At 43.0% G+C, this 25,452-nt stretch overlaps 1 protein-coding gene across 2 annotated transcripts in view; it reads right to left on the reverse strand.

The window, feature by feature from the left end:
* Positions 1-15,260: 15,260 nt before the first annotated feature.
* The window catches only part of PLPPR3 (phospholipid phosphatase related 3), a 479,615-nt gene continuing 469,423 nt past the window's right edge, over positions 15,261-25,452 (reverse strand). For both annotated transcript variants that reach the window (XM_077254403.1, XM_077254393.1), the window contains one exon: positions 15,261-19,276. In XM_077254403.1, the coding sequence (XP_077110518.1) occupies positions 18,170-19,276 (1,107 nt within the window). In that variant the 3' untranslated portion in view covers positions 15,261-18,169. The remainder of the gene's footprint in view (positions 19,277-25,452) is intronic.

Genomic DNA, 25,452 nt, shown 5'->3' on the forward strand with positions numbered 1-25,452 from the left:
TCCTGGGTTTCACGTGATATTGTTTCACATGAACCCTGCAAGCCAATCAGCAACCACTTCACTAACTCTTGCTTCGGACAAAAGTAACATCCAGAGGAAATCAGAGAGCAGCAGCCGCTCTAACTTCCGGCTGTCAGGTTCATCCGAAGGTAGTCAGAGTGAAGCCAGTTCATTAGTGGGCACTAATTGGCTGCAGGCCTCATATGACATATCATCACACGAGCTCCGGGAATGGCGCCAATACTGGAGGTACAGTAAGTATAAGGTGTTTTTAGTCTACGTGGGGGATATTGTAGTTGAGAAGGGGTTGTCCAAGTAGTGGACAACCCCTTTAAGTATAATTCTCTGATCTGGCAACTAAATGGCGGTGTTTGTAGGCATTGTATGGCAGCATTTAGGTATAGACTTCGCTGGTTGGGGTCTCTTTTTTCCTATAAAATGCCCATGTGTATTTTTATTTCATTTTATATTTGCCATATAGAACTGTCAATGAACCTTCAAGCGGTTTCAGTGCTGAAGGGAAACTGAAAACCTATTCTCCATAGTATTCAAAGACCTGAAGGCTAATCCTTCCATAATACGTCAATGGAAACTTTTCACTCATATGTGTATACGTAATTGTATAGCCTCACATTCTGATGTTAGAACCTGGTGAGTATACAGATATATAGGGATGAGTTACGCAAAGGCACTGCTTATTTCTTCCTGCAGAAGTAGTAAAAGTAGGATGTTTCTTCTCTTTTGTCGACCACTGATATTGACATGTGTTCTTCAGTAGCTGCACTCTGTGTGATACAGATATGTGTCTCAACCTCTGCCAAATTACACTTCAACAACACAATAACCTTGATAAAGTCATTTTATATCAATCAACACTGGACAGGAATGTCCCTTTATTTCTGATGATTATATTTAATACAGTGTGATTTGTAATAAAAAAAAGAAAATGCAGGTGCTGGAATTCTTGTGTCAATGCAACACTAGATGGCAGTATACACAAGTGCTAGACTATGTGCATTCCATCCTATAGAACACAATTGCAGGATACAAACTTTGCTGAATGAGCCAGTAACAGACCTCTGATTTATTTTTTAGGTTTTAATGCGTTGTCCAATTTATGTTTACTTTAACAAATGTATTATGGGTCTTACTAATATTTAAGTAATAAAGGAGTAGTTCAAAACAAATTTATTTAAACTCTACATGTCTGTCTATTTAATGTCATCATAATCTAATCTTTTTTTCTGAAGAACTTTAATGAATAAGTCCCTACCTTCCCTCACTACACTAACTGCTTTATTTATGGGGGGTTTATACTACTTCCTCTTTGATGATGCTTTGTTTGAGAATCTACGTGCGAGCTGGGATAGTCAAACAAGTTGTCATCAGAGGGGCATAAGCCCTACCCCCTCTCTGAAACAAAGTGTCATCAGTGACATCTATTTCAGGGGCTGGGCTAGTCCCTGCTCTACTGAGCATGTGTCAGTTGTCAATTCTAACATATGCTCAGTAGGATCTTGTCACTCTGGAATATGCACAATGACAGTGCGCCCTCTCGCTGGCTGTGATCAGAAGTAGTGAGCCAGAAAGAGAAAGCACTGTCACTGTAAGAAGAATGCCCAGCATGCAGGAAAAGCAGAGACCAGTAAGCCCTTTGTAAGTGAAGTATTTTTCTTACAATGAGCATTGACAATGCGCTCTTTTGTCTGCTCGTTACTTCTGATCAGAATCGGTGAAGGAGTAAACTGTCAATGTCCAAATTTCACAGAGACAAGAACCTACTGAGCATACATCAAAATTGACAGCTGACACATGCTCAGTAGAGCAGGGACTAGCCCAGCCCCTGAAACGGATGTCACTGATGACGTTTCAGAGTGGGATGATGACTCGTTTGCCTATCCCAGCATGCAATGGGATTCTCTAAAAAGTGTAATCAAAGAGGACGAAGTAAAAAAATAAATCAACAAAACAGAGAGAGTAGTAAGGGAAAGCATAATTAAATTATAGTAGAAAAGAGATTATATTATGATATTAAATAGATAGGCAAAAAAGATAGGATTATAGTAAATTTTAGTTTCAGACCATCCCTGTAAGAGGTTGTTGCATTTGTTAGTGCAGCATTACTGTCAGCTTTCCTGCTCACAAAATGACTGGTGATGGAGAAGCACGTGACTAGCCCTGTTCATCCATCTGGACAAAGCACGTAGAAAAATATCCAAAGTAGATCGCAAAAATTTATTAACAACGAAAAATTATTAATCTACTTATAATAATCCCCAGAAAAACAATAATAATGTAGTATTCAGTACCCCATATAGCTCACAATACAGGCAGATCGTGGATATTGTCAAGAATCATTTACCCATGCTTAAACAAGATGACAAATTAAAACGAATTTTAATACAGAGCGATATCAAATTCGTTGCTAAACGAGCTCCCACCTTGGGCTCGATCCTATCTCCAAGTCTATTCTCCAGGACACTAACAGAGCTACATGGCTCAACGCCACAGGGTTTTTTAGATGTGGAGCCACTCGTTGCAAAACATGTAACTTATGTGCATAAAATTAACAAATTCTCATCTTTTCATAACCATAAACAATTTGATATACATGACTACATTAATTGTAACACCGAAAATGTAGTGTATTTAATAGAATGTATTACATGTAAAGTTCAGTACATAGGCTGCACTACATGTCCGCTGAAAGTACGAGTGAGACGGCATTTATCAGATGCAGTGAATTCTAAAGCCCTCTCTGCCTCAGCTGTGTCCAGACACTTTTACAACGTGCACAAAGGTAATTTAACTAGCCTCAGATTCTGTGGAATAGAAAAGGTTTATGAACCTCCGAGAGGAGGTAACTTACAGCAGAAACTTTTTAATCGGGAAACGTATTGGATGTTTATGTTAGACACACGTATTCCCTATGGCCTTAATGCCAGACATGATTTAATAAAGCAATACTAATTAATGTTCAAGTAATGTTCAAGCAATGTTTCTTAAAGGTATTTCATATGTCAATCTGTTATTTCTATGATAATCTTAACCGGTGATTCTCCTTTTTTTTTTTTTTGTCCTTTGCATTTTTTTATTTTTTTTATTTTTTATTTTTTATTTTTTTTGCATTTTTAATTGTTTGTCCAATCAATGTCTTGTGCACACTATATATATATGCTCTCATTGCACTATTAGGTAGATCATGAGTAAGACTTCTTAGTTGAAACGCGTTGATCCTCCTCACTGGTGTGCCAGGTGTTTGCTATGTAAACATTTTTCTTTTTGAAGAACTATTTATCGCTTTAGTTGTCTAATAAAGTCTCACAAAGTCTGAACTGCCTCCACTTCCAGCTGGATCATTTCTCTGTTTGTCTTCATTTGTTCATCCATCTCCTCCAATTGCAAAGCACTTTATATTGGAAATCTGTTGACTAATTTTAGGAGGCAGAAGGACAGTACTGGTCACATGCTCCTACATGAGCAGCCATTTTGCAGACAGTACTGTATAGTCTTTGTGAAAGGCTGCACGAACAAGTGCAAAAGGAAAAACTGTAACACTTATATATTAGTATGTGCCAACATCTCTGTGACAATGAACATACAGTAGCTAACCAGTTTGATTTGGTGATTTTGCCGAGATTTCTTTTTCTTTACTGACCATCACTCCTTTGCTCTATGAGGCAGTACCAAAGGAGGCTTACAAAACTACATTTACAGAACTCATAAAGCCTAATTCAGACATCAGTGATTTTTCTCGCAAGTAATAAAAAACAACAAAAAAACCCACAAAGTTTCTTCAGTGCTTTTACCATCAGAGTTTGGTCAGAGTTTCAGCAGTTTTTCTCGGATGAAAAAAAAAAATCGCTGTTTAGTTTTTCATGGTCCTCTAGACTTGCATTGACAAGTTTGATACGAGAGGGATCAAAATTGGTCATGTGTCCATGATTAGGTGCAAGAATAAACAAACATGTGAACAGTCCCATAGACAATAATAGCGTGCGCAAGAAAAACTGAGGTCTAAATACGCCTTTACATAACACACTTATTAGAAAACTTTAGAGAACAAGTTCATCCAATGGAGACCATGATTTGTAGAAATCAAGATCAGTAGTTTGCTATAACTTCTATCCATGTAAACAATAGAGACCTGTAGACCACAGATCATAACGAAGGAAAAGAGTATTAGTGAATATTACAATAAAAGCAATAGTCCTAATAGCCATCTTATGATCAGAACAGTCTTCAAAGTTGTTACTTTACCCAAGTAATTGTCTGGCTACAGCTGAATAGTCCTCGGTATGAACCTCGGTAATGTCCTAGGCCATTTTGTTCATCTTCTGAATTTGTGAAGTTAGTATACTCTCTCACAGCGCATAGAGCACTATGTGTATATATATACATACATATATATATATATATATATATATATATATATATATATATATATATATATATATATATACACACACAGTTAGGTCCATATATATTTGGACAAAGACAACATTTTTCTACTTTTGGTAATAGGCATTACCACAATGAATTTTAAACAAAACAATTCAGATGCAGTTGAAGTTCAGACTTTCAGCTTTCATTTGAGGGTATCCACTGTTGTGATTTTGCTTTTTGCTCCCTCTAGTGGTCATTAGTGATTTGACTCTGGAGCGTCTGTCTTTTTCTATATCCTCACCTGGGCCGTTAGTTCAGGGGCGTTGCTATATAAGCTCCCTGGACCTTCAGTTCAATGCCTGGCATCGTTGAAATCAGAGCTAATCTGTTGTGCTCTTGTCCTCTGATCCTGGTTCCTGTTTTCCAAGCTAAGTCTGCTTCTTTGCTTTTTGCTTTTGTTTTGTTTGGTATTTTTGTCCAGCTTGTTCCTATCTGTATCCTGACCTTTGCTGGAAGCTCTAGGGGGCTGGTGTTCTCCCCCCGGACCGTTAGACGGTTCGGGGGTTCTTGAATCTCCAGCGTGGATTTTTATAGGGTTTTTGTTGACCAGATAAGTTATCTTGCTATATTCTGCTATTAGTAAGCTGGCCTCTCTTTGCTGAACCTAGTTCATTTCTGTGTTTGTCATTTCCTCTTACCTCACCGTTATTATTTGTGGGGGGCTTGTATCTTGCTTTGGGGTCCCTTTCTCTGGAGGCAAGAGAGGTCTTTGTTTTCTTCTCCTAGGGGTAGTTAGATTCTCCGGCTGGCGCGTGTCATCTAGCGATCACCGTAGGCATGATCCCCGGCTACTTCTAGTGTTGGCGTTAGGAGTAGCTATTTGGTCAACCCAGTTACCACAGCCCTATGAGCTGGATTTTTGTATCTTGCAGACTTACACGTTCCTCTGAGACCCTGTCCACTGGGGTCATAACAATCCACATTAAAATTGGATGAAGGGTTTAGGAGTTTCAGCTCCTTAACCTGTGCCACCCTGTTTTTAAAGGGACCAAAAGTAATTGGACAATTGACTCCAAGGCTATTTCATGGACAGGTGTGGGCAATCCCTTCAATATGTAATTCTCAATTAAGCATATAAAAGGCCTGGAGTTGATTTGAGGTGTGGTGCTTGCATTTGAAAGGTTTTGCTGTTAAGTAAACATGTGGTCAAAGGAGCTCTCCATGCAGGTGAAACAAGCCATCCTTAAGCTGCGAAAACAGAAAAAACCCATCCGAGAAATTGCTACATTATTAGGAGTGGCAAAATCTACAATCTCAGTTTGGTACATCCTGAGAAAGAAAGAAAGCACTGGTGAACTCATCAATGCAAAAAGACCTGGGCACCCACAGAAGACAACAGTGGTGGATGATCGCAGAATAATCTCCATGGTGAAGAGAAACCCCTTCACAACAGCCAACCAAGTGAACAACTCTCTCCAGGAGGTAGGTGTATCAACATCCAAATCTACCATAAAGAGAAGACTGCATGAAAGTAAATACAGAGGGTTCACTGCACGGTGCAAGCCACTCATAAACATCAAGAATGAAAAGGCTAGACTGGACTTTGCTAAAAAACATCTAAAAAAGCCAGCACAGTTCTGGAGGAACATTTTTTGGACAGATGAAACCAAGATCAACCTCTACCAGAATGATGGAAAGAGAAAAGTATGGCGAAGGCGTGGTACAGCTCACGGTCCAAAGCATACCACATCATCTGTAAAACACGGCGGAGGCAGTGTGATGGCTTGGGCATGCATGGCTGCCAGTGGCACTGGGTCACTAGTGTTTATTGATGATGTGACACAGGACAGAAGCAGCCGAATGAATTCTGAGGTCTTCAGAGCCATACTGTGTGCTCAGAGCCAGCCAAATGCAGCCAAACTGATTGGTCGTCGTTTCATACTACAGATTGACACTGACCCAAAACATAAAGCTAAAGCAACCCAGGAGTTTATTAAAGCAAAGAAGTGGAATATTCTTGAATGGCCAAGTCAGTCACTTGATCTCAACCCAATTGAGCATGCATTTCCCTTGTTAAAGACTAAACTTCAGACAGAAAGGCCCACAAACAAACAGCAACTGAAAACCACCGCAGTGAAGGCCTGGCAGACCATGAAAAAGGAGGAAACACAGCGTCTGGTGATGTCCATGAGTTCAAGACTTCAGGCAGTCATTGCCAACAAAGGGTTTTCAACCAAGTACTAAAAATGAACATTTCATTAAAAATTATTGAATCTGTCCAATTACTTTTGGTCCCTTTAAAAACAGGGTGGCACCTGTTAAGGAGTTGAAACTCCTAAACCCTTCATCCAATTTTAATGTGGATACCCTCAAATGAAAGCTGAAAGTCTGAACTTCAACTGCATCTGAATTGTTTTGTTTAAAATTCATTGTGGTAATGTCTATAACCAAAATTAGAAAAATGTTGTCTCTGTCCAAATATATATGGACCTTACTGTATATATATATATATATATATATATATATATATATATATATATATATTTATATTTGTGCTCAAAATTTGCATACCCTGCAGAATTTTTGCTTGCTTGGCCTTTTTTCAGAGGATATGAATGGTAACACCAAAACTTTTTCCCCACTCATTGTTAGTGGTTGAGTGAAGCCATTTATTGTCAAATTACTGTTTTTCTCTTTTTAAATCATAGTGACATCCCAAAACATCCAAATGACCCTGATTAAAAGTTCACATACCCTAGTGATTTTGGTCTGATAAAATGCACAGCAGTTGACACAAATGGATTTGAATGGCTACTAAAGGTAACATACTCACCTGTGACCTGTTTGCTTGTAATCAGTGTTTCTGTATAAAAGCTGAGTGAGTTTCTGGGATCCAGACAGACTCTTGCATCTTTCATCCAGCCACTGCCGTTTCTGGATTATGAGTCATGGGGAAAGCAAAAGAATTGTCAACGGATCTATGGGAAAAGGTAGTTGAACTGCATAAAACAGGAAAGGAATACAAAAAGATATCCAAGAAATTAATAATGACAGTCAGCATCGTTCAAACTGTGATTAATAAATCACAAAAATGTTGTCTTCAAGTGCCAGGAAAAACCCACAAATAACATCAGTTGAAATACAGGACTCTCTGAAAACTAGCAGTGTGGCTGTTTCAAGATGCACAATAAGGAGGCACTTGGAAAAAATGGGCTGCATGGTTGAGTCGCCAGAAGAAAGCCATTACTGCGCAAATGCCACAAAGTATCTCACCTACAATATGCAAAACAGCACACAGACAAGCCTCAAAACTTCTGGAACAAGATAATTTTGAGAGATGAGACAAAAATTGATCTTTTTGGCCACAACCATAAACATTACATTTGGAGAGAGGATAACAAGGTCTTGTTGTGAATTTACCTTTTGGCTCCCTCTAGTGGCTACTAGTGATTTGACTCTGGGTATGTCATTCATCCCTTGTATGCTCACCTGGGTCGTTAGGTCAGGGGTGTTGCTATATAAGCTCCCTGGACCTTCAGTTCAATGCCTGGCAACGTTGATATCAGAGCTAATCTGTATTGCTCTTGTCTACTGATCCTGGTTCCTGCTTGATTAAGCTAAGTCTGCTTTCTTGCTTTTTGCTATTTGTTTTTGTTTGCATTTTTTGTCCAGCTTGTATATAATCTGTTTTCTGACCTTGCTGGAAGCTCTAGGGTGGCTGGTGTTCTCCCCCCGGGCCGTTAGACGGTTCGGGGGTTCTTGAATCTCCAGCGTGGATTTTGATAGGGTTTTTGTTGACCATATAAGTTATCTTACTACATTCTGCTATTAGTAAGTGGGCCTCTCTTTGCTAAAATCTAGTTCATCTCTGTGTTTGTCATTTCCTCTTACCTCACCGTTATTATTTGTGGGGGGCTTGTATCCTACTTTTGGGGTCTTATCTCTGGAGGCAAGAGAGGTCTTTGTTTTCCTCTTCTAGGGGTAGTTAGCTCTCCGGCTGGCGCGAGACATCTAGCGACCAACGTAGGCATGTTCCCCGGCTACTTCTAGTGTTGGCGTTAGGAGTAGATATATGGTCAACCCAGTTACCACTGCCCTATGAGCTCGATTTTTTTGCTTCGCAGACTTGCTGATATCTCTGAGACCCTCGCCATTGGGGTCATAACAGTTTGCCAGGCCAGTATTAAATGTTAAATGCATTGCAGAAGCGGGATTATAAGAAAGAAAATTCTGAGTTTTTTTTTTTTCCTCTCTCTCATTTTTTTTTTTTTTTTTCTTTTCCCCTTTACCTCTGAGTGGCTTGTGTTTGGTGCAGACATGAATGTCCAGACCTTGATTACAAGTGTGGACCAGCTTGCTGCTCGTGTGCAGGGCATACAAGATTATGTTACCAGAAATCCTAAGTCAGAACCTAAGATTCCGATTCCTGAACTGTTTTCCGGAGACCGATTTAAATTTAGAAATTTCAGGAATAATTGTAAATTGTTTTTGTCTTTGAGACCCTGTTCATCTGGAGACTCCGCTCAGCAAGTAAAAATTGTTATTTCTTTTTTATGGGGCGACCCTCAGGATTGGGCCTTCTCGCTGGCGCCAGGAGATCCGGCATTGGCTGACATTGATGCGTTTTTTCTGGCGCTTGGTTTGCTTTATGAGGAACCCAATCTTGAGATTCAGGCAGAAAAAGCCTTGCTGGCTATGTCTCAGGGCCAGGACGAGGCTGAAGTGTATTGCCAAAAATTTCGGAAATGGTCCGTGCTGACCCAGTGGAACGAGTGTGCATTGGCTGCAAATTTTAGAAATGGCCTTTCTGAGGCCATTAAGAATGTGATGGTGGGTTTTCCCATTCCCACAGGTCTGAATGATTCTATGGCCCTGGCTATTCAAATCGACCGACGGTTGCGGGAGCGCAAAACCGCAAATTCCCTCATGGTGTTGTCTGAACAGGCACCTGATTTAATGCAATGTGATAGAATCCTGACTAGAAATGAGCGGAAAATTCATAGACGCCAGAATGGCTTGTGTTACTACTGTGGTGATTCTACACATGTTATCTCAGCATGCTCTAAACGTCTTACTAAGATTGTAAGTCCGGTCGCCATTGGTAATTTGCAACCTAAATTTATTCTATCTGTAACTTTGATTTGCTCACTGTCATCGTATCCTGTCATGGCGTTTGTGGACTCATGTGCTGCCCTGAGCCTTATGGATCTGTCATTTGCCAAGCGCTGCGGATTTGTTCTTGAGCCATTGGAAAATCCTATCCCTCTTAGGGGTATTGATTCTATGCCATTGGCAAAAAATAAACCGCAGTTTTGGACACAGGTTACCATGTGCATGACTCCCGAACATCGGGAGGTAATACGTTTTCTTGTTCTGCATAAAATGCATGATTTGGTTGTTTTGGGTTTGCCATGGTTACAGACCCATAATCCAGTCTTGGACTGGAAGGCTATGTCAGTGTCAAGTTGGGGCTGCCATGGAATTCATGGAGATTCCCTGCCCTTGTCTATTGCTTCTTCTACGCCTTCCGAAGTTCCGGCGTATTTGTCTGATTATCAGGATGTCTTCAGTGAGTCTAAGTCCAGTGCACTGCCTCCTCATAGGGAATGTGACTGTGCAATAGATTTGATTCCTGGCAGTAAGTTTCCTAAGGGGAGACTGTTTAATCTGTCGGTACCTGAACATACCGCGATGCGTTCATATATCAAGGAGTCTCTTGAGAAGGGGCATATCCGTCCTTCTTCTTCCCCTCTTGGTGCGGGATTCTTTTTTGTGGCCAAAAAGGACGGATCTTTGAGGCCTTGTATTGACTATCGGCTTTTAAATAAGATCACTGTCAAATTTCAGTATCCTTTGCCGCTGCTGTCAGATTTGTTTGCCCGGATTAAAGGTGCCAAGTGGTTCACCAAGATAGACCTTCGTGGTGCGTACAACCTTGTGCGCATTAGGCAGGACGATGAATGGAAAACCGCATTCAATACGCCTGAAGGTCATTTTGAGTACCTGGTGATGCCATTTGGGCTCTCTAATGCACCTTCAGTTTTTCAGTCCTTCATGCACGACATTTTCCGGAAGTATCTAGATAAATTTTTGATTGTTTATCTGGATGATATTCTGGTTTTTTCTGATGATTGGGACTCGCATGTGGAGCAGGTCAGGATGGTTTTTGAGATTTTGCGTGAAAATTCTTTGTTTGTAAAAGGCTCAAAGTGTCTCTTTGGTGTACAGAAGGTTCCCTTTTTGGGGTTCATTTTTTCCCCTTCTGCTGTGGAGATGGATCCAGTCAAGGTCCGAGCTATTCATGATTGGACTCAACCCTCGTCAGTTAAGAGTCTTCAGAAGTTCTTGGGTTTTGCTAACTTCTACCGTCGTTTTATCGCAAATTTCTCTAGCGTTGTTAAACCGCTGACGGATATGACCAAGAAAGGCTCTGATGTAGCTAACTGGGCTCCTGCTGCCGTGGAGGCTTTCCAGGAGTTGAAACGCCGGTTTACTTCAGCGCCTGTTTTGTGCCAGCCTGACGTCTCACTTCCCTTTCAGGTTGAGGTGGATGCTTCGGAGATTGGGGCAGGGGCCGTTTTGTCACAGAGAGGCCCTGGTTGCTCTACTATGAGACCTTGTGCCTTTTTCTCTAGGAAGTTTTCGCCGGCAGAGCGAAATTATGATGTGGGCAATTGGGAGTTGTTGGCCATGAAGTGGGCATTTGAGGAGTGGCGTCATTGGCTCGAGGGTGCTAAGCATCGTGTGGTGGTCTTGACTGATCACAAAAATCTGATGTATCTCGAGTCTGCTAAGCTCCTGAATCCTAGACAGGCCCGCTGGTCATTGGTTTTTTTCCCGTTTTGACTTTGTGGTCTCGTATTTACCAGGTTCTAAGAATGTGAAGGCCGATGCTCTGTCTAGGAGCTTTGTGCCTGATGCTCCTGGAGTCGCTGAACCTGTGGGTATTCTTAAGGAAGGGGTTATCGTGTCAGCTATTTCTCCAGATCTGCGACGTGTGTTACAGAGATTTCAGGCTGGTAGACCTGACTCTTGTCCACCTGACAGATTGTTTGTGCCTGCTAGATGGACCAGCAGAGTCATTTCCGAGGTTCATTCCTCAGTGTTGGCAGGGCACCCAGGAATTTTTGGCACCAGAGATCTGGTGGCCAGGTCCTTTTGGTGGCCTTCCTTGTCAAGAGACGTGCGGTCATTTGTGCAGTCCTGTGGTACTTGTGCTCGAGCTAAGCCTTGCTGTTCTCGTGCCAGCGGGTTGCTCTTGCCCTTGCCTGTCCCGAAGAGACCTTGGACACACATCTCTATGGATTTCATTTCGGATCTTCCGGTGTCTCAGGGCATGTCTGTCATCTGGGTGATATGTGATCGTTTCTCCAAGATGGTCCATCTGGTTCCTTTGCCTAAGCTGCCTTCCTCTTCTGATCTGGTTCCTGTGTTCTTCCAGAACGTGGTTCGTTTGCACGGCATTCCTGAGAATATTGTGTCGGACAGAGGATCCCAGTTTGTTTCCAGGTTCTGGCGATCCTTTTGTGGTAGGATGGGCATTGATTTGTCGTTTTCGTCCTCTTTCCATCCCCAGACTAACGGACAAACGGAGCGAACTAATCAGACTCTGGAGGCTTATTTGAGGTGTTTTGTCTCTTCGGATCAGGATGATTGGGTGACCTTCTTGCCGTTGGCTGAATTTGCCCTTAATAATCGGGCTAGTTCCGCCACCTTGGTTTCGCCATTTTTCTGCAACTCTGGTTTCCATCCTCGTTTTTCCTCGGGACATGTGGAGCCTTCTGACTGTCCTGGGGTGGATTCCGTGGTGGATAGGTTGCAGCGGATCTGGAGTCATGTGGTGGACAACTTGAAGTTGTCACAGGAGAAGGCTCAGCGTTTTGCCAACCGCCGCCGCGGTGTGGGTCCCCGACTTCGCGTTGGGGATTTGGTATGGCTGTCTTCTCGATTTGTTCCTTTGAAGGTCTCCTCTCCCAAATTTAAGCCTCGCTTCATTGGTCCTTACAAGATATTGGAAATCATTAATCCTGTATCCTTTCGCCTGGATCTTCCGGTGTCATTTGCCATTCACAACGTATTTCATAGGTCCTTGTTGCGGCGGTACGTTGTGCCTGTGGTTCCTTCTGCTGAGCCTCCTGCTCCGGTGTTGGTTGAGGGCGAGTTGGAGTACGTGGTGGAGAAGATCTTAGATTCTCGTCTCTCCAGGCGGAGGCTTCAGTACCTGGTCAAGTGGAAGGGCTATAGTCAGGAGGATAATTCCTGGGTGGTCGCCTCTGATGTGCATGCGGCCGATTTAGTTCGTGCCTTTCACGCCGCTCATCCTGATCGCCCTGGTGGTCTTGGTGAGGGTTCAGTGACCCCTCACTAAGGGGGGGGTACTGTTGTGAATTTACCTTTTGGCTCCCTCTAGTGGCTACTAGTGATTTGACTCTGGGTATGTCATTCATCCCTTGTATGCTCACCTGGGTCGTTAGGTCAGGGGTGTTGCTATATAAGCTCCCTGGACCTTCAGTTCAATGCCTGGCAATGTTGATATCAGAGCTAATCTGTAGTGCTCTTGTCTACTGATCCTGGTTCCTGCTTGATTAAGCTAAGTCTGCTTTCTTGCTTTTTGCTATTTGTTTTTGTTTGCATTTTTTGTCCAGCTTGTATATAATCTGTTTTCTGACCTTGCTGGAAGCTCTAGGGTGGCTGGTGTTCTCCCCCCGGGCCGTTAGACGGTTCGGGGGTTCTTGAATCTCCAGCGTGGATTTTGATAGGGTTTTTGTTGACCATATAAGTTATCTTACTACATTCTGCTATTAGTAAGTGGGCCTCTCTTTGCTAAAATCTAGTTCATCTCTGTGTTTGTCATTTCCTCTTACCTCACCGTTATTATTTGTGGGGGGCTTGTATCCTACTTTTGGGGTCTTATCTCTGGAGGCAAGAGAGGTCTTTGTTTTCCTCTTCTAGGGGTAGTTAGCTCTCCGGCTGGCGCGAGACATCTAGCGACCAACGTAGGCATGTTCCCCGGCTACTTCTAGTGTTGGCGTTAGGAGTAGATATATGGTCAACCCAGTTACCACTGCCCTATGAGCTCGATTTTTTTGCTTCGCAGACTTGCTGATATCTCTGAGACCTTCGCCATTGGGGTCATAACAGGTCTATGATGAAAGGAACACCATTCCTACTGTAAAGCACGGAGGTGGATCGCTGATGTTTTGGGGATGTTTGAGCAACAAAGGCACAGGGAACTTGATCAAAGTTGAAGGAAAGATGAATGCAGCATGTTATCAGCAAATACTGGAGGCTAATTTGCACTTATGAGCCCAGAAGCTGCGCATGGGACGTACTTGGATGTTCCAACATGACAACAATCCAAAACACAAGGCCAAGTTGACCTGTCATTGGCTACAGCAGAACAAAGTGAAGGTTCTGAAGTGGCCATCTCAGTCTCCTGACCTCAATATCATTGAGCCACTCTGGGGAGATCTCAAGGGCACAGATCATGCTAGACAGCCCAAGAATTTACAGGAACTGGAGGCTTTTTGCCAAGAAGAGTGGGCAGCTTTACCATCTGAGAAAATAAAGAACGTCATCCACAACTACCACAAAAGACTTCAAGCTGTCATTGATGTTAGAGGGGACAATACACGGTATTAAGAAATGGGGTATGCAATCTTTTGATCAGGGTCATTTGGATGTTTTGGGTTGTCATTATGAATTAAAAAGAGAAAACACAGCAGATTGACAATAAATGGCTTCACCCAACCACTAACAATGAGTGGGGAAAAAGTTTTGGTGTTATCATTCATATTCTCTGAAAAAAGGCCAAGAAAGAAAAAATTCTGCAGGGGTATGTAAACTTTTGAGCACAACTGTATATTTTTCAATATTTGATTTGATTAATTAACAAGGCTATTAATATTAACATATTGGGGAACATTTATGAAATGTGGATGTGTTTCTGATAGTTTCAGGCTGTGGGACAGTTGTGGAAGTGTCAATTACTCAACTTTGGCTCATTGAGCCGTTATTGACAGAGGTTTGCTAATAAAGTTGTGTGCCAATTAGCCACATTAGATGCACCAAAGACTAAAAATACACCAGAAATAAAGAGAATAAAGGTAAGAAGACATTGCTTCAATATTAACTGTTTGAAATAATGATACTACCATGATATTACTGTCTTTAACAACAAAAGTCTAAAATGCTTTAAACCTTAAGCAAGCAGTTTCCATTTTACACAAAATCCAGTTTTGAACATATAAACGTTTGCATAGCAGGATGTTACAGGTCAGGAGGATCTCTAATCAGGTTTAGCTACAGATCAGTGCTATGTTTCATAGGGTTTAGACCAGGGTTCCAAAATCTTCTTGGGTTTGAGGGCCATATTGTCATGTTGTATCACCCACAATGGCCTCAATAACTTAGAGGGATATTACCATCTGAGACATTTCTGGTATATCAAAATGATGTGCCATAAATTTCTGATATAACCGGCCAGAAAGAGGAGCCTGCGCCTAAAGGAAAATTAGTGGCCCCATCTCCCCACAGTTAGCACTTAGGAGAAGGGAAGGCCATAGGTGAATCTGGCTCTTCCCACTGTAAACTTAAATGTCATAAATTACAGTGGCGAGCGTCACAAACATGGGTGGCCACTAGTGTTGAGCATTCCGATACTGCAAATATCGGGTATCGGCCGATATTTGCTGTATCGGAATTCCGATACCGAGTTCCGATATTTTTGCGATATCGGAAATCGGAATCGGAAGTGTGCGGTGCATATGGTTCCCAGGGTCTGGAGGAAAGGAGACTCTCCTTCAGGCCCTGGGATCCATATTTTCATGTAAAAAATAAAGAATAAAAATAAAAAATATTGATATACTCGCCCCTCCGGCGGACCCTGGACCTTAGCGGTTCCTCCGTTCCAAAGAATGCAGGGAGTGAAGGACCTTCGATGACGTCGCAGCTTGTGATTGGTCGCGTGAGCGGTCACGAGCGGTCACGCGACCAATCACAAGCCGCGACGTCATCGAAGGTCCTAGTTCACTCTGCATTCTTACGAATGGAGGCAGACGCTTGGACCGGTGAGAGCCGGGGCCGTCAGAAGGGTGAGTATATCAATATTTTTTATTTTTATTCTTTATTTTATACATGAATATGGATCCCAGGGCCTGAAGGAGAGTTTCCTCTCCTTCAGACCCTGGGAACCATTCCGATATTTTGTGTCCCATTGATATGCATTGGTATCGGGTATCGGTATCGGCGAGATCCGATATTTTGCCAGTATCGGCCGATCCAATCCGATACCGATACCTTTGCATATCGGAAGGTATCGCTCAACACTAGTGGCCACCTGTAACTCATATACCGTACATCTTTCTGGCGTAACAAAGAGGGGTACAGACAGCCCATTCTCCTAAAATGTATGGAGGACTCAGAGATGACTCTGTGGCACCCTGCTTTCCTCTGATATGGAAATTACATTCAAATAGCCACGCACAGACAAGCATTTCTGACACCAAATAGTTGGGGGCTGCACAAAATGGCATGACGGCCACATATATGCACCCTGTACTAAATGTTGACAGCATGTTATATAAGCAATCTTTTTTCATAAAAAGGAAAGTGCTTGCACAGTTATTACATGATAACAGGCAGATCATAACACCCAATAAAAACACTAGCACATGTAGCATCAAAGATATACTAGATAGTAGGAAAATTGTATATTTTGGGAAGCGATATCTTTCAAGATATCTAAAATCCCTGCTACAATAAAGTAGTCCTCCTGTAGAAAATTGTGCTATATTGAAGCAGTATGTATGGCTTTTTATAGTATCTATATATCAACCAAAGTATACCTCCAGTAATACACTAGCACGATTGCTACACTGTTCTTCAGCTAAACAGGGAACCTTGGTTCTCCATGACTGTGGCCTGTGGCTTTGTGAGATACTACTGTAGCAAGGCAGCTATAGTTTCTGAACACCTCCAGTGGAATTGCTTGGAACTGAATTTCCCTCTGCTAGTAAGTCAAGATAAGATATTGTAAATCCAAAACATGAGTGTGAATGCCTACACCCTAGCGGAATACCTCGCACATCACATGTGTGCATGCTATATAACTCACTAGACTTGAATACTTTTCTCTTTCCAGCAGGCGTACCATGCATTCTAGAAGAGCATGCTTGCCATACCTTCTAAGTGATGTCTTCATTTCTAAACTTAAAGGGATTGTCCAAACATGTGATATTAATGAACTGTCCTTAAGGAAAGTCATGAAACCCAGCACCTCCACAATCTGCTATTTTCAGCTACAGCAGTGACCAGATTTAACCAGTGAACAGTGCTGGAACAGGACAGCAGAGCTCAGCTCACGGTCTGTAGTGGCCATTGCAGAGAACTACAGTTTAGCTTCAATAGAAGTGAACAGAAGCAGAGCTGCACTTTTTGGCAACAGCCACTACACAGCTCTGCTCTGTTCACTGTTTACAGCTGACCATTGCTGTAGCTGAAAACAAGGGATCAGTGGGGCCTGTCGGTCCTTTACCCATCTGAGATTGATGTCAATATCCTGAGGATGGGTTATCAGTATGTAAGTATTGGACAACTCCTTTAAAAAGAATCTGTCAGCACGTTTTTGGTCAGAAATCTGAGAGCACCATATGTAGGGCAAGAGGACTTGATTCCAGGAATGTGCTTACTGATCTGTGTTGTGCTGTTTCAATACAATCAGTGCTTTATGGGCAGGAGATTATCATTACAAAACAAGCAGCACATGTGCTTGCTAGTCCACCCCCTGCACCCAACACTAATTAGAAGCTTTCTGTCAAAATACAGTGTACACAGAAAACTGCCAATCAGGGGTGTGGGCGAGGTTACACAGGGCTCAGCAATCAGAGCTCTGCTAGATCTGCAGCAGAGAAAACGGTGATTCTATCACAACTGCAGCACCCAGTAAACTAAGTGATACATCACTGGAATCAAGGTCTTTGTCCCTACATCATACCGTGAGCTTCGCAAGATCCTGCTATCAGGTTCCTTTTAATGTATAGTTTACATTTTGTATTTTTAGTATCTACTACCATGAAAGACAATTTGTACCTCAAAAATCAGATATAACAGATTTCATATATTTGAGTGCTGTGTTAAAATGTTACTATAGTTGGACTTATTGCGTCTTACTTCTCATAGCACAGTTTCCTCACAGTGGCCGCATATTATATAATTGTTACACCATTGCTCAGTAGTAGTCTATGCTTTCTCAATGCTGAAATCTTTCTTCAGAAATATTTCCCTTGTTGACTGCAGTCGGAGTAAAACGCCCTTCACTCGCATAGGAAAGCTCATTTTGAAAAACAAGCAGAGCATGAAATTTTCCATTGCGCTCTCACTTCCTGAGCAGTTTCTAGCAGAAGAAAAAAGGATTTCCCAAGGTGCTAGAGACAGTATTGTCAAAGTGTGGAAACAATTATAAAGTGTATATGTGAATGTTTTAAGAATATTTCATACATTATTTTTATTATCCTGTTAAATAAAAATCCTGCTTGTTTCCAGTCATTATACCAATCTGTACAAATTAGAAAGGCAACTGAATACATCACTGCTGTAGGATTATTTTATATGAAGTGACTTCCAAAATAAAAAAAAATGCTTTCTGTGATTTTTCAAGACTTTTGTACTGAAGTATTTTCATGCTTTTTAGGCAGTGATATGCTGCAGTTTTCTTTCTTTCTTGTCACTTCTGTGTTAAACATGCCGATATATTTACAACTTTGCTAATCCACAGCCTTGTGATTTACAATTCTTTGAACCTCTGGTTCTGAAGCTTCTTATAAAAAGGTTCCTCAACTTCTTCACTTCCCTCCCTTTCTGCTTGAGGTTTTCTCCTGAGGCTAGCTTCTCGGCTTGAAGGAATGCCAACAGTCTCAGCTACTAGAGGAGTTGGCACGCCTCCTGCAACATTGACCATTGGTCCACATCGTGGTTCTGAATCAGGTTCTAGGTCACTAATTGAGGAGCCTGGAGACACACCAGCACCCTTTGGTGTCCTGTAGCCACGATAGTCTTTACTGATATCATATGTACCTGTTTCATGGGTTTCACCAGCCTTCTGTGCAGCTTTCCATTCCCATGGGCCATTCCCTGAAGAAAGATGGACTACTGGGTGATGCGGTGCGTGGGCATCAATTGTGACAATACTTGAACTATCCCTTTCTGAGGGTGAGCGGTATTGAGATGAATCAGAGCTGCTGGTTGTAGAGGATGAGGAGGTTTCAGAGTGTTTAGATGTGCTAGACACCAATGTTGTTCTCTGCTGTTGTTGCTTGGACATTGCAATAACCTGCATAAGCCTAGGGGCATTTGTTGCAGCTCTAGGTGCTCCTCCTTTCTCTGCCATCATCATCCACTTTGCTCTGATAGCAGAACTGCCCTTGGGTGAACCAGTTTGGTTTTCTTCAGGTATGTGTAGAAGTGGTGGAGCTGCAGGCCTTGGTTGGATTAGTACCCTTGGTCCTGCTGTCCTAGCCTGCACTGTGGGATAAAGTGATGGTGGTGCTCTGTCAGCATCTGGTTCATCAAGAATAATACCAGAAGTTTCAGATGCTGCCCGCCGATGAGCCTGTGCTAATGCCACTTCCTCCCCAAGTGTAAGGCTGCGTCCTTCCATAGGCTTTGGCTTCCATTCAACTCCTGGGGCTCGTGGTGGAAGTGATCCTTCAGCAGGCACATGTATGGTCATGTGGCGGCGAGAAGTGTCCTCCATAGATGGAGTGCTAACTCGTGGGAGAGTATTACTAAAAGTTACCATGTTTTCTTTACCCATTGGACTTCTGGGGGCTAGTAAATCAACATCGACACTGGCACGTTTCAGACTACCCAGAGAATTTTTCTCATGTTGAACCTTCAAGGGAAACAAAACAAACAAGTGATTAATAAATACAGTTAACATATGCCAACATAATACAGGTACTTCTCACAAAATTAAAATATCATCAACGGTTAATTTATTTCAGTTCTTCAATACAAAAAGTGAAACTCATATTATATAGCGTCATTGCAGAGTGATCTATTTCAAGTGTTTATTTCTGTTAATGTTGATGATTATGGCTTACAGGAAATGAAAACCCAAAAGTCATTATCTCAGTAAATTAGAATTTTTTATAACACCAGTTAGAAAAATGATTTTAAAATCCAAAATGTTGGCCTACTGAAATGTATGTTCAGTAAGTGCTCTCAGTACTTGGTCGGGGCTCCTTTGGCATAATTTACTGCATGAATGCAGCGTGGCCTGGAGACTGCTGAGGTGTTATGGAAGACCAGGTTGCTTTGATAGCAGCCTTTAGCTCATCTGCATTGTTGGGTCTAGAGTCCGATGCCTCTACTTTGTGCCAGTCATTGCACTGGTTACCCTTCCACTCCAAAAATCAATATAAACTTATCACTCTAACCGACAAAGCGCTCCATGGTTCAGCACCACCCTACATCTCCTCCCTCATCTCAGTCTACCACCCTACCCGTGCCCTCTGCTCTGCTAATGACCTAAGATTAACATCCTCAATAATCAAAATCTCCCACTTCCATCTCCACATCTCCAAGACTTCTCACGTGCTGCGCTAATTCTTTGGAATGCACTACCCAGGATAATTCAATTAATCCCCAATACCTACAGTTTTAAGTGTGCCCTAAAAACGTATTTCTTCAGACTGGCCTACCGTCTCAACACATTTATTTAACTATCCCTGTGTTGCCCATTCAAAATTTTTACCATAATCAGGTTCCTTGTATCATGTTCTCACACGCTTTATGCATTTAATAGCCCTCTGTGTCTGTACTTTTACATATTGTGGCTGATAACAGATTCATGCAGTTTTAAACACCCAATTTCTTACATTATGGCTGGTCCGTACAATACAAGCAATTGTTTCCATCAACCTTTTGTGTCTCCCCTAATTCCTCACTGATTGTAAGCTTGCAAGCAGGGCCCTGATTCCTCTTGGTATGTATTGTATATGTGATTATTTTTATGATGTACTGTCTTTTATTGTTTGTACAAGTCCCCTTTAAAATGTAAAGTGCTGCGTAATATGTTGGTGCTATAGAAATAAAAATTATTATTATTCCTCTTGACAATACCCCCATGGGGTTAAGGTCAGGCGAGTTTGCTGGGCAATCAAGCACAGTGATACCAGTGCTGGAGTCCTGGGTTCAAGCCTCACTAAGGACAACATCTGCAAAGAGTTTGTATGTTCTCTCCGTGTTTGCGTGGGTTTCCTCCGGGTACTCCGGTTTCCTCCCACATTCCAAAGACATACTGATAGGGAATTTAGATTGTGAACCCCAACGTGGACAGCGACGATAATGTGTGCAAACTGTAAAGCGCTGCGGAATATGTTAGCGCTATATTAAACTAAAGATTATTATTATTATTATTCTGTTGTTTTTAAACCAGGTATTGTTACTTTTGGCAGTGTGGACAGGTGATGAGTCCTGCTGGAGAATGAAATTTCCATCTCCAAAAAGCTTTTCAGCAGAGTAAAGCATAAAGTGCTCTAAAATTTCCAAGTAGATGGCTGCGCTGACTTTGGTCTTGGTAAAATACAGTGGACCTACACCAGCTGATGACATGGCTCCCCAAACAATCACCGATTGTGGAAACTTCACACTAGACCTCAAGCAGCATGGATTGTGTGCCTCTCCACTCTTCCTCCAGACTCTGGGACTTGATTGCCAAATGAAATGTAAAATTTACTTTCATCTGAAAACAACACCTTGGACCACTGAGCAACAGTCCAGTTCTTTTTCTCCTTGTCCCAGGTAAGACGCTTCGATGTTGTCTATTGGTCATGAGTGGCTTGACACAAGGAATGTGACACTTGTAGCCCATGTCCTGGATACGTCTGTATGTGTGTCATTGCGGACGCTGTTCATACCAGGGCGTTCGACAGACAGCGGTAATTCCGCTTTTGTCCACTATGTGCTCAGTGGCGTCCGGCTAGATTTTATCTAGCTGGTCCAGGGTTAATTTAGCTGGTGCTCGGATTGGAAGCTGGGCCACGCCCACTGCCTTTAAATAGTTCTTCTGAACATTGGGCGTCGCCGATTATAGCTTCTGTCTAGTGCTTGGTTATCTCGGTCTGGAGTGGTGAGCTAGGAGTTGGAGTATCGTATCTGGTGGTGTATTTCCCTTTGTCTTATTTACTCCTTCCAATATTTGTATTTATTTTGCCCTGTGCATTTATAGTGTATTCCTGAGTGACTGCGGCGTGGTGTATATTTTCCGTTATCCTTGTCTGTGCTAACTGTGGGTATTGGTGTATTATCTCTTCACTGGGTGGTGAGTTCAGCCTAGGGTTGAAACAGGAGACAGGGTGAGGGTGGAGGCCTAGACATGCACACCATCAGTGTAAACTCTAGGTAGAGGGTCAGTCAGGATTTCCCTAGTCTTAGGGAAATTGCAGGGGCCCGGGTTATTGGCTCTTGCCCACCTAGACTCCCCGTGACATTATAATCGGCCTTAAAAAAAAAAAAAAAAAAAGGGGGTTTCCTTTTTTTTTTTTTGTCATGGATCCCATGACTTCCATAACCCACCAGTTGGAGGCGCTGTCCCTACAGGTCACTGAGTTGAGGGGGGCAGTGCAGCAACAGGGACTAGCAGTATCTAATGTGCAAGCTGGAGCGACAGGTAGAGTTGCTGAGCCTAAGTTTCCTTTGCCTGAAAAGTTTGCTGGGGAACGCAGTGAATTTGTTTCTTTTCGTGAAGCTTGCAAACTATATTTCCGTATGCGCCTGATCTCCTCGGGTAATGAGGCTCAGCGTGTGGGCCTGGTGTTGTCATTGTTAAGCGGGGATCCCCAAGCATGGGCGTTTTCTTTGCCATCTGATTCTGCTGCATTTGACTCTGTGGAGAGTTTTTGTTCCTTTCTTGGAAACATTTACGATGAGCCTGACAGAATGGCTCTAGCAGAATCTAAGATACGCACTATTCGCCAGGGAGAGCGAGTTGCAGAGGATTACTGTTCTGAATTTCATCGCTGGGCGGTCAACACACAGTGGAATGATCCAGCGCTGCGGAGTCAGTTTATTCATGGGGTTTCTGGAAGGGTTAAAAAGGCCCTTCTGATGTACGAGACTCCTGCTTCTCTAGATTCCACTATGAGTCTGGTTGTCCGCATTGATCGCCGTTTGCGTCAGGGGGAGCATGAGACACCGCCTATGGGAGAGGGTTTAGGTTCACGTGAGGTTGCTGCAGGTGAGCCCACGGAGCCTATGCAAATCGCAGGGGTGTCACATGTGAAGCGTCGAGCCCCTGAGCTCAGGAAGCAGGGAGCCTGTTTTTACTGCGGTAAAACTGGTCATTTTATTAACATCTGTCCTCTGCTGTCTAAGAAAAACGCAACGGCGGAAAACTTCTAAGCTCAGAGGGTGTGGAGGAGGCCAATCTGAGCTTATGTATATCCTCCATGGTGGTTTCTCAATGCATGCTCCCTGCTAAGGTTATTATCGCTGGCAGTGAGCTGCCAATTACTGTTTTTGTGGATAGTGGCTCAACCACAAATCTCATTGATGAGGAGTTTGCGCGCACAGCAGGTTTTAGGATTGAAAAACTGCCTCATCCTATCCGCGTGGTCACCATCAATGCTGCTCCTCTCTCACAGGGGGAGATTACTGAGTTTGTGGCTGAGGTGAAACTCCACATTGGGGTTCTACATTCCGAGCAGGTTACATGTAAGGTGCTCAGGAATCTTCCTGCTCAGGTGGTTTTGGGTTTTCCATGGTTGCCTATGCACAACCCGGTAATTGACTGGAAAACTCAGGACATAATTCAGTGGAGCAAGTTCTGCCAGGAGAATTGCCTGGCCACATGTGTGTCTGCTGTGACTTCAAGCGTTCCGGAGTCACTTCTGGATTTTGTGGATGTGTTCTCTGAGAAGGGTTGTTCAGAGTTGCCACCACATCGGCCCTATGACTGTACTATCAGATTTAAACCAGGGGCCAAATTGCCTAAAGCAAGGATGTTTAACATCTCTGGTCCGGAGAGACAAGCATTAAAGGATTACATTGCTGAAAGTTTGAGCAAAGGGCACATCATGCCTTCATCCTCGCCTATGGCAGCAGGGTTCTTCTTTGTGAAGAAGAAAGATGGCGGATTACACCCGTGTTTGGATTTCAGGGAGTTAAACCAGATTACGGTTCGTGATCCATACCCTATGCCATTGATACCGGATTTGTTCAATCAGGTGGCAGGTGCTACATGGTTTACCAAGCTTGACCTCAGGAGGGCGTACAACCTCATAAGAGTCCATCAAGGTGATGAGTGGAAGACGGCTTTTAATACCCCTGAGGGTCATTTTGAAAATTTGGTGATGCCATTTGGGTTGACTAACGCACCTGCAGTGTTCCAACATTTCATTAATGATGTGTTCTCGCATGTTTTGGGGAAATTCGTTATCGTGTACCTAGATGACATCCTCATATATTCTTGCGACCGTGATACTCATTTAGATCATGTCAGGCAGGTGTTACAGCTTCTCAGAGAGAATAAGCTGTATGCTAAACTTGAGAAATGTGTATTTTCTGTTCAAGAGTTGCCTTTCTTGGGTTATATTGTGTCTGCTTCTGGTTTTAAAATGGACGCCGCTAAGGTGCAAGTGGTGCTGCGTTGGGAACGGCCTGATAACCTGAAAGCACTTCAGCGGTTCCTTGGGTTTTCTAACTACTATAGGAAATTTATCAAGGACTTTTCCATCATTGCTAAGCCGCTAACTGACTAAAAAGGGTACCAGTTTCTCCGTTTGGCCTGAGGCTGCTGTGCGCGCATTTGAATTTCTTAAGAACACTTTTGTTTCAGCCCCCATTCTTGTGCAGCCAGACATATCAAAACCTTTTGTTGTGGAAGTCGATGCGTCTGAGGTTGGTGTGGGGGCGGTACTATCACAAGGCTCATCTTTGAGTGATTTGCGTCCATGCGCCGAACGTAACTACGATATTGGCAACAGGGAGTTGTTGGCAATCAAGTTGGCCTTTGAGGAATGGCGACACTTTTTGGAGGGGTCGGTTCATCAGGTTACTGTTATTACCGATCATAAGAATTTGCTTTATTTGGAGTCTGCCAAGCGTCTGTCTCCCAGGCAGGCTCGCTGGGCATTGTTTTTCACGCGGATCATCTTTGTTGTCACTTACAGACCGGGGTCTAAAAACACTAAGGCGGATGCTCTGTCCAGGTGTTTTCCGGGGGGAGAACCTCGGGAGGATCCAGTACCCATCCTCCAAAAGGGTGTTGTGGTTTCGGCTCTCACTACCAAGGTTGAGGCTGAGATTGCCGAGGCTCAGGAGGAGGTACCATCTGAGCTTCCCATCAGCAAATCTTTTGTACCGCTTCATCTCCGCTTAAAGGTTTTGGCGGAGCATCATGATGCTGTCCTGGCTGGCCATCCAGGGGTTAGAGGTACCTTGGAGTTGGTGTCACGTCGGTTTTGGTGGCCCAAGATCCGACAGAACGTGGTCTCATATGTGTCAGCTTGTACCACGTGCGCTAGGGCTAAGACGCTCCGCTCCCGTCCTGTTGTCACAATACTTCCTCTTGAGGTACCTAGTAAGCCATGGACGGAAATCTCCATGGATTTCATCACTCATTTGCCCTCCTCAGCTGGGAACACGGTCATCTTGGTGATTGTTGATCGGTTTTCAAAAAATGTTGCACTTTGTGTCTTCGCCTTCGTTGCCTAACGCTAAGACTCTGGCTCAGGTATTTGTGCAGGAGGTGGTCAGACTTCACGGGGTCCCGTCTGACATCGTGTCTGATAGGGGTACTCAGTTTGTGGCAAAATTTTGGAAAGCATTTTGCTCCCGGCTGGGGATCAAGTTGTCTCATTCTTCGGCGTTTCATCCTCAGTCGAATGGTCAGACTGAGCGTATGAAACAAAATTTGGAACAGTACTTACGCTGCTTTGTCTCTGATAACCAGGAGGAGTGGTCTACGTTCCTTCCTTTGGCTGAGTTTGCCATCAATAATCACCACCAGGAGTCGTCTGGGGAGTCTCCATTTTTTTGTGTTTATGGGCTACATCCTCAATTTTG

This window comes from Ranitomeya variabilis, chromosome 1, assembly GCF_051348905.1.
Source record: "Ranitomeya variabilis isolate aRanVar5 chromosome 1, aRanVar5.hap1, whole genome shotgun sequence".
NCBI classification, from domain to species: domain Eukaryota; kingdom Metazoa; phylum Chordata; class Amphibia; order Anura; family Dendrobatidae; genus Ranitomeya; species Ranitomeya variabilis.